This window comes from Pelobates fuscus, chromosome 4 (assembly GCF_036172605.1).
Source record: "Pelobates fuscus isolate aPelFus1 chromosome 4, aPelFus1.pri, whole genome shotgun sequence".
Classification (NCBI taxonomy): Eukaryota; Metazoa; Chordata; class Amphibia; order Anura; family Pelobatidae; genus Pelobates; species Pelobates fuscus.
Genome location: NC_086320.1, coordinates 98,424,044 through 98,433,825, shown reverse-complemented (window position 1 = coordinate 98,433,825; position 9,782 = coordinate 98,424,044). Strand labels below are relative to the sequence as shown.

The window sequence follows — 9,782 nt, the reverse complement described above, 5'->3', positions numbered from 1 at the left end:
GCAGTGGTTAGGTTTGTGGGTTTGATGTGAGTGATTGTGGGCATCTGGGCTACGTGCATGGTAGTAGTTGTGACGAGAGGCATAGTGAGTAGAGGTATTGTTAGTAACTCTACGTGGTTGGTAGGGTGCTGGTTGGTGGTATGAGGGTGCAGGTGCATAGCCAGAGTTATAATTTCTATAGTAAGGTCTTGGCTTATTAGGAGAAAAATTTGTAGGTTTGTGTGACACAGAGTGGTGATTTTTAGGGGCATATGGGGACGTGTGTCGTGTGTTGGATGTAGTTGGTCTTTTGTACTGGTATGGTTCTGTCCTCATATTTGAGGAGGGGTTATCTGACGTATATCTTTTCTTTAGGTGATAAGTCGTAACTTGTCTGTTGGCATAATCTTGTTTGTCCCTTATGTATTTTTTGACTTTGATATGTTTAGTATCAATTTCTATTTTTTCAATTTTACTTTGAATTAAAACTGAATTTTGTTGGTATACATTGCTCTCTGTAAAGGGCAAGAGTTTTTCTTTGAGATCATTAATTTCCCTATCTAGGTTGGACAATTTTTTGCTCTTTTTTTTAATTAGGGTGTCCATGAGGCCAAATGTGCACGTTTCCAGTTTGCTATTCCATTCCTCCATAAATTCTAGATCATCTTGATCTGAGGTAGGTAGTTTCATAAGTCTTAGGCCTCGGGGTGTGATATGTTCGTCAATATATTTTTTAAACGTAGCAATCTCCCATTTGAGTTTAATTTCTACTGTAAGAGCTCTTTCTAGTTTGATAAAAAGTTCTTGTTGGGAGAAGATAGGGGTCCTAACATAAATAGGACTATTAGGTTGGGTAGAAAACACATGGTCTATATCAATAGTGTGGTTGGTTCTATAATCGAAAATAGACATATTAAAAGCAGCTAAAACCAGAGGGATATAGGCAAAATACAAGAAAAAGTGTAGAGTAGGTTAGCGCTAATAATATACAAAGGAGGCAGCAACCTTACAGAGGGTCACCCTCTAACCCTCTGGGATAAGGATGTACAGGAAAAAAGGGGAGAAAAGGCTGCGCCAAGAGATACAATAAAATAAGTCCCAATAAAAATATAAAAAGGATATATATAAATATATATAAAAGTCAATATAAAAAGGAGGATAAATGTCTATGTTGCGCTGGTGTTCTCTCTTCTTATGATGCTTTGGATCCTCCCGTGATATGTAAAATATAAAAGGGAAAAGGACCAATGGTGCAGATTGTGGGGTACGTGGAAAATGAAGAATAAAGATGTAATAAACTCACATTTGTATGAGCTATAACCAGCTCAGGTGGAATGGGCGTTCTGCAGTATAATCCCTGCTAGTAGGATATCAGGAAATTCTGATCCACTGGTGCTGTCCAATTCTCAGGAGAAGGGAGAAAAATATATAACAGATAGTGCTCTCTGAAGATAAGATGTGGTATATACAAAACAAAATAAATATACTCACAGTATACAGTGCAGATGACACTGCACTTGAGATATGGCGTGGGTGGTATAATCCCCACCTTAGGATATATAAAATGCCAGGAAAGGATAATATAAAATTGGAGTGATAAAAATATATATAATAAAAATATGAATGGCACAGAGATAAAGCCAAACGTAATTTATTATTAAAAGTATACAATAAAATCCATTAACGCGTTTCACCTCAAGGGTTTTATCAAAATGGAATAACATTTAAAACCTGGCAAGAATAAAATATATATAGGTGCACTGTTACTTTAAAAACGGCGCCAAACATAGCATCAATTAACATTAGCCAATCACAGTTAGGCATAATACATATGAAGGATACAGCTTATAATACTATTAAGAATAGGTATATTCTAAAAGTTTGGTGTATGCCAGACATAATAGGCAGAAGAAAAATGGAAAACGAAGCTATATAGCTTGTATAATATTAGATTGTATTTACACTCTAGCGCTTGGGGTTGTGGGAGATGTAGTCCGCTGGCCACGTGTCAGTTCAGATCCAATGAGCATCCTGGGCGGGGCTTGTGCGTGTCACATGGGTCAAATATAAGGCTTGATTTTCCGGGGTTTTTCACATTGAAATTTGCCAGATTGGTTATGTTGCCTTAGAGAGTGTATGGTAGCCCAGGAATGAGAATTACCCCCATGATGGCATACCATTTGCAAAAGAAGACAACCCAAGGTATTGCAAATGGGGTATGTTCAGTATTTTTTAGTAGCCACTTAGTCACAAACACTCTCCAAAGTTAATGTTCATAATTGTTTATTTTTTTCATTTTTAACACACAAACAAATATAAATGCAATTTTGGCCAGTGTTTGTGACTAAGTGGCTACTAAAAAAGACTGGACATACTCCCTGTTGAATGCCCTGGGTTGCACCTATTTTAAAAAAAAATCTGTACATGTGAGGTGTGATTTAGAGATTTATGACAGATAACAGTGTTACAATGTCACTATTGATACATTTTCAAAATATATATTTTGAAACAGCAATGTCCTACTTGTACTTATAGCCCTATAACTTACAATTTTTTTTAGTAACTATTTAGCATTGGTGCTTTTTGGCGGTTGTAGATGCGTAACAGATTTTGGTGGTCAAAGTTAGAAAAAGTGTGTTTTCTAAAATCATTTCATCATATTTTATAAAAAATGTTATAGTAAATTATATAATATGATGAAAATAATGGTATCATTTAAAAATAACAAAGACAACAAACTGATTACATTATAAAAACTTTTTTATTGTTTTTTTCATTTTTCAGCATCGCTTAACAGAGAAATAATATTTAATTTTGTACAAAATTGTTGCAATAAAATATCCATCAAAAATATGAATGTGGTTAGTGCAATGACATTATAAACAAACTCACAAAATATAAGGAAAAATCTGATTAAATCTGAATTCTACTTTAATTAACATGAACATTAGCTAAACAAGAGAAACACATATATTGCGTACTACATATGACCATATACCTCAGCTATTTAAATAATGAAAGTGCTTTAGATAATATAAAACACATTTTCTATTTTGCCTTATGTCATGTGATGAACTTTATCACAGCAGTGTAGCCAGATTATTGGATGATTGTATTTACATACTGCCAGGATATTATTGTGTGCATGACAAGTTACAAACAGTGCGTAGCTTATGATGTAATCCCAAAAATATAACATGATATAACAGAGTTTGGAAAAAGTTTAGTTCAGTAAAAGTTGAGATTTCATCTATTTTGGGTATATTTCTGTCTTTTTTGTCTATTTTCTCTTAAAAACTGTTTAGTGCTTTAGGATTTGAACGCTGATTTCTAAAACAGTTTAGTGTATAGATCCTGTAATGATTTATAGGGTGCACGGCATGTGAAAGGACATATTGTCTTATAATTTCTAATAGAATTAAGCTCCTTAATGTCGAAACCCTTAAGTTCCAAAGAGAAGCCCCTTCTACGTGACACAAATACTATAAAGAATTGAGAGGATGTTACTTAGAAGTGCATATTTAAAGGGACACTTAAAGCATTATAATCACCCAAGTTTATTGTAATGATTACATTATAAAGATCCTATGGATGTGCTTATTCTGGCTTTTGTCCGACCATTTTCAAACAGTTTGACAAACGATGACCTGGTATTTAGAACGTACACACTCTGACTCTGATGTATATTTTTTGCACTGTTAGGATGTGACCTGTAGGTTTTTGCACATTTCAGATGCCAATCACTGCATATTTCCTGTGCCTCTAAATTGCTGTAAACCCTCTTGTTAAATGTGGATTCAGATGAGCAGAAAGGACTGCATTGAATTAGCATCAAGATCCTGTTGTAGCCCAATACTTGCTGCCTGTCATTTCACTGTGTAAGCATGCAGTGTGTGCTTAAAATGAACAAATTGTAAAGAAAATGATAACATTTAATTGCTCATTATGATTATAGAGGCAGAATGGATGGGTTTACAGAGTTGGAAAACCGTTCGATTGGGGATGGTTTAACAAAAAAAGGGGGTCTACAACTATAGCCTCCCTGCACAACGTTTACTATGAGATGTGGTGGTTATGGTGCTTAACATATCCTTTTAAAAAGGAGCACCTGATTAGAATTTTAGAATGTTTTTCAATAGCATTGTCCTTGCTAAAGTAGGCAAAGGTTCAAGCAGCACATCCTCTTTTCGTTTCATCGAAGCAACCATAGATGACCTTTAGTCAGTTTAGCAGCATCGTGAAGAATGTTTTTCCTATGTAGCTAGTTCTCGTCAACTGTAAATAAAAAATAATCACAAAAATAAATAAGCATCAAATATAAATAGAAATTAACAAATGCAAAATAAATCATTAACTACATTTCTTAGGAGCATTCAACAGAGTCCAGTCCATCTCCTTTACCTTTGTATAATGGTTTTACCAGAGGTGGACAGCAAAACAGCGCATCATGTAATAATATTTAAACCTGCATACCGCCTGGTCAATCTATTTGACTTATCTAATAAATTGACCACCTGCGCCCACGCTGCTATGTCATTAAAATCTTCACAGTAAAGCCGGAGGACAGCTTTGTCCCTGCTATACATATTATGAATTTATCTGACATAGATCGAGCCACGTTCAGACTGCTAATAACTGATACAGGTAACAGTGTAGAAAGAATTACAATGCAGGCTCTGGTTATGGACATTTGGTTTATTACAGTAGTATCCATATTTTAATGAGAATGTTTGGAACCAATAAATGAAATGTTTTTTTTATGTTTTCAATGAAACGATGTATCTGTTTTGCATAAGGGATTTTTTACACACCTAGCAAGCACATTTGATCAGATACCAAGTATGTTTTTAATTGTGGTAAATTGAAATGAAAATTAAATATTTTTTCTATTACAATCCCCTCATAATCACTTAAACGAGCAATGAGTGACACAAAATAAAATGTTCTTAATAAAGGAAAGTGTTATGCAATCATAGCTGGTGTAACCTTCAGACCACTCAGATGTAATTACTGTGTTTACAAATTGTCTGTGGAATGATTTTCCAAAAGGTTCTGAAATATGTACTTGAATTAATTAATCTGGAGAATACAAAACTTGAAAATATAGACAAACAGAGAAACACAGATACACACACAAGCACTTTTACAGAGAAAAAAAAACCCATAAAGAAATATTAAAGTATTCAGACACAATGCTTTTATAGAAAATAAATGTATCAAGACTGCTTTACAGACATGTTAACAACATTATCACACATTTACTTATGTTGGGTATTTGCATTTAGCTTGATATAGTAATTTATTTATATTTTATTATATAAGCTCTGAAATTCGCATTCCCACACACGCACGCCAGCTCGAACAAACACACACTTGTTAGCAGTTGGAGAATGTGCATACAGAGATAACTTTCCTGGGACAAGTTAAAGGGATAACCATTTCTAAAATGGATATTGGCTCCTGCATGACAGTTACAATGCTAATTCTAATGCATGGGGAGGTTAAAGATAAAGAAACAATTGTTCCTTTAAGGAACAATATCTTACCTGTTAGAAGACATGTTTATTCTAACTGAAGTTGATGGAACTTGTTCAACATGGAAAAAGGATTTCAGCCACCAGCATTTCTCAAACATTTCAGGCAAATCTACATAAACAAACAAGCAAAAGGATCAGCACTAATCAACGGAAGGTAACACAAATCTACATAAATTGTAAGAAATGTAAAAGGTGAGGCAACATTCTAAACATGAGCAATCATTAGGAATACCCTATTGGTTTCCACGGAGATTAAGTCACTCTTAAAATCCAAAGAAAGGTAGTATAAAGCCATTTATGCTCCATGTCTGTCTGTTTGTCATGCCCATTTGCCTTCTTATCTGTCTGTCTGCCATTAAAATGTGTCCACACATGACTCTCCAGAAAGGTGTTATATTAGATCAGTATGCAGTGCAGTAATGTTTTAAGACAGAAAGTGGTAGATACAGAAGCAGTGAGACGGAGGGAAGAATCACCAAACAAGGACTCTATTGGCAGGAAACACAGGAAAAGCAGAAGACAGAACTCAGAGAGGAAGAGATCTGGAATAACCAATATAATTTTAATTTTCATACAGAAAGTTAGGATCAGGTTTGTCTACTGTATAACATAAAATAAACAGGTAACACAGCATCTATAGTTATATGGAATACACCTATGGGCTGCTACACACTAAACCAGAGCGACTAAAGGTAAACACAGGTAATATGTAAAAAACATATAGTGTGGGAGCGCTTCTATAGGGAAATGAATGAATGAGTAAAACAATCTTATATATGATAACATTAGAACATTAGATAGTACCATCCAGGTAAAAGACACATCAACTCAAAGCAGTAAAAACCAGTGAACAGGATAAAAATAAAACTGCTTGAAAACACAATAGACTGTTTTTTTCAAGCAGTTTTAGCATAGTTTTATGTATATCCTGTTCACGGTTTAGTGAACATTCCCTCTTTTTTATATATGTATTTTACAGTGTATTTGTTTTTATGGTGTATTATCTGTGTATTATGACTGACGATTTTGTATTGTGTATTATATATTTAATGTTAATAAAATGTTACTGCTACCCCTCTTTTCCCTCTATTGGTTACTATTATCACTGGATCTGTGTACTGCAATATATCTATATCTATATCTATATCTATCTATCTATATCATATTTATATTATGTATATATTTTGCAACATGCTGACTGACCCATTTTTGTGCCCTTTTGGTTTATCCAAATATTTTAAGAATGTCGTTTGGCCAAACTGAATAGTAACCTTAGCAAGCATCGGATGTCTCAAACAAAATTTCAGGTTTGGGGAAAAATTCTGCCAAACTGAAAAAAACTGCAGTGCACATGTCTAATAAGCATAATCCATTTAAATATAACTAAATACTGATAATCTGGAAACATTGGTGTGGAACTTAAATAAAATCAAATATATTTCAAATATCAGCTCAGATTTTCCCTCACTAACAATCAAGATAAGCATATAAGGAATGTAAGAACACTTTGTGCATGTTCCCAGTTACTAAGTGTTTGAAGAATATGTTAACGTTAAACAGTTTCAGCTTGAAAGCATAACATTAAACATAGATGAAAAAGGAAGACTGATATAAAATCAATACCGTGATTAGGCTTTTCCTGATCCATCGTGAGTCCTGAGTCAGAACTGTTTGAGCAGATACTGGATTCAGAATTCAGGCGAACTACGGAGAAAGAACATATTATTGATTAAACAAAAAGGATTTTTACAAGAGTCTTAAACTAGCATTGTCTATCCATAATACTGTAAATGTATGTGAAATACATTTCCCATGATGCTCTGGCTGAGGATTATAAGAAATATCTACTGCATAAATATCTGCAGTTTTAAGGTTAGCCTGCCATCACTTTTATAGACAGACTGACAGTTCACTGAAGCAGAACAAAAGTTTTTGTTTCTTTCTGAAAACTTCTGTTAAGTACGAGCATCTATCATTTAGACGCTTACCTCTGTAGAACTGATTTTTTGCTATAAGGCAGCCAGCTGATGGAACAGATGCCATAATCCCAATACTGGTATCAAGAGTAGCGCAAAAAGAAGCTCAACTGTACCTGAGAGACAGAAAAGAACAGAGACAATTATACTTAATTACAAAGCAGTACAAAACAGAACAGACTGCTCTTGAAAAGCAGGAAATTAAAAAAAAGCATAGTCACATGACTGAGACAATTCGAACCATTCTGCACGCAGATGGCTTTAGGTGTCATTTGAGACTTTCACAAGATTAAAATAAAAATATCTTGCAAATTAAGCAAATGCACACATATTTAAGTAAGAAAAGTAACTGGGATCATAAAAAATGAACACAGCGATTATACCAATGCATCCTATACAGATATTTCTATGGCTCTGTACTTTACCTTCTCTATTACGTCCGCTGATGAGTTTAAAAATGCTTTGTATTCCATATGATTGCAAAGTGTAGTTTATAATTAATCTAAAAGTTGCTCTTGCAACTCCGACTGTTGAAGAGACCTAATGTGTTGCAGGGAGACGTGACACTCGGTGTTCTTTGCAGTCTGATAGCAGGGCAAGGTATAAATACTCCGTGCTGGCAACAGTAAGTGCACTGAAACATGAGCTCTTGAAAACTATGCCAATTAGTGGGAGGGCTTACATAACAGTGTGTGCAAAAATAAGTTCTTTTTGACATTTGTGATAAACTTAATGGAAGCTAAATGACATGCAAACTCAAAAATGAAATGAAAAGGAAAGGCTAATAAGAAGGTTAATATGGTAGGACAGAACGTTTATTTTGCCCAGTACCTAAAACAAGTCACAGCTTAGAAAACACAAGATAAATATATTTTTTTTTTTTCTCGAGAATTATTTTTTTCTTTGCAACCAGCTCGGATATTTCTCATAGGTTAGCATTTGAAATTACCCAGATATCAGTTTGATAGTAACCGTTGATCCCATTGTACACCGCTACAGAATCTGATGGCGCTATGTAAATCATAAAATAATAATAATAATAATAATAATAATAATAATAATAATAATCTATCATTTATAGGAGGATATAACTCTCCTTTGTCAACTCACAAAGGTTTGGCAGTTTTACCTGTGCAGATTGTCGTGTAGCCTTTGCTGGTGCATAATCAGAGGAAACCTGCCTCACTTTTGAATTGCAAAACAAGTTGAAGGGGTTAAGCTTTGTAGATTATATTTCACAAGTGTAGCATGAGTATAAACATATAAGTAGTGATCAGCTCTGTGATAATTGACTGCTTACCCCACCTTCCTTTTTTTTTTGCCAAGATGAAAGATAAGCTGCTTGTCTGGAAATTCATGTGATGCAATCACTGGGTATCCCTGTAGTCTATACAGAGTGCTAAGGATGTACGGTGAACAATGAAAGATTTATGATATATCTCTCTCACTGCTCTGAACATATAGCCCTATCTTTATGCTGATAATCAAAATGTGTATATGAAGAGTCAGCACAAAACTTAAACTAAAAAACAAACAAAAAACAAACAAGCCAGACTGCCAACATATTTAAACATATCACAGAAAAGCACAACTGATTATTGTATATTGAGTCCCCACTCATGATGTTTTACACTTATCTCATTTGTTATAGTAGGAACCTATAACTATTTGTATATTAAAATTGGCAGTCCAGGATTCCAGGGTGCCTGCTGGTGGTTGGTGACCCACCCAGCTTTGCATTTTACATATTGTTTCATGAGTAATGGCAATAAGAGGCTATATATAAAATGCTAATGTAAATATATAGGAACTGACAGTGAGAATGGAGGAAATAAATAGACCCGATAGGATCAATAACAGCAGGGCTGCATCACATACAAGGGAGCGACTTGTCTGGTAGAACTAAAAAGATATATATCTGGTATGTGAGCGCTCCAATAAAAATAAACTAATAATCATGCAATAAAATAAAATAAAATAAAATATATATAAAATGCTGGACCATCCTCAGTAGATATGCCAAAGTATATTGCACGGTATTGTTTTATTTTCAACAACAATACATTAAATAGCTTGTGTTGATTGATTTTTGGACGCACATTTTAGGTAAGGTTATGTTTAAACAATTTGCAAAATCAATCTAAGGAAATGTAAATAATGCCATGCTTGCTGTAGATAATAAACAGGAGCTGCATGTTCTGTCCCGCATGAGAGTGATAGCAGCTGAAAATAGAGACAAAAGGGAGGGAGATCTGAAAGAGTGATAGGTAAATATATATGACTTTGCTAA

General features: G+C 34.3%; 1 protein-coding gene across 1 annotated transcript; it reads right to left on the bottom strand.

Moving 5' to 3' along the window:
* Positions 1-2,721: 2,721 nt before the first annotated feature.
* Positions 2,722-8,097, bottom strand: PPDPFL (pancreatic progenitor cell differentiation and proliferation factor like). Its single transcript, XM_063450438.1, has 5 exons — positions 7,918-8,097; positions 7,505-7,608; positions 7,140-7,220; positions 5,526-5,625; positions 2,722-4,254 (listed from the first exon to the last, which is right to left on the bottom strand). Exons 2-5 carry the CDS (start codon positions 7,557-7,559, stop codon positions 4,251-4,253), a joined length of 240 nt encoding a protein of 79 aa, XP_063306508.1. The 5' UTR covers positions 7,560-7,608; positions 7,918-8,097; the 3' UTR covers positions 2,722-4,250.
* Between the last annotated feature and the right edge of the window lie 1,685 nt (positions 8,098-9,782).

Excerpts from the sequence above, each read along its gene's own strand:
- PPDPFL (XM_063450438.1), bottom strand. The coding sequence starts at position 7,559 with ATGGCATCTGTTCCATCAGCTGGCTGCCTTATAGCAAAAAATCAGTTC. Across the intron at positions 7,221-7,504 it reads AAAAAATCAGTTCTACAGAG|TTCGCCTGAATTCTGAATCC; the intron begins GTAAGCGTCTAA and ends CTTTCTCCGTAG. Across the intron at positions 5,626-7,139 it reads TCAGGAAAAGCCTAATCACG|ATTTGCCTGAAATGTTTGAG; the intron begins GTATTGATTTTA and ends TTGTTTATGTAG.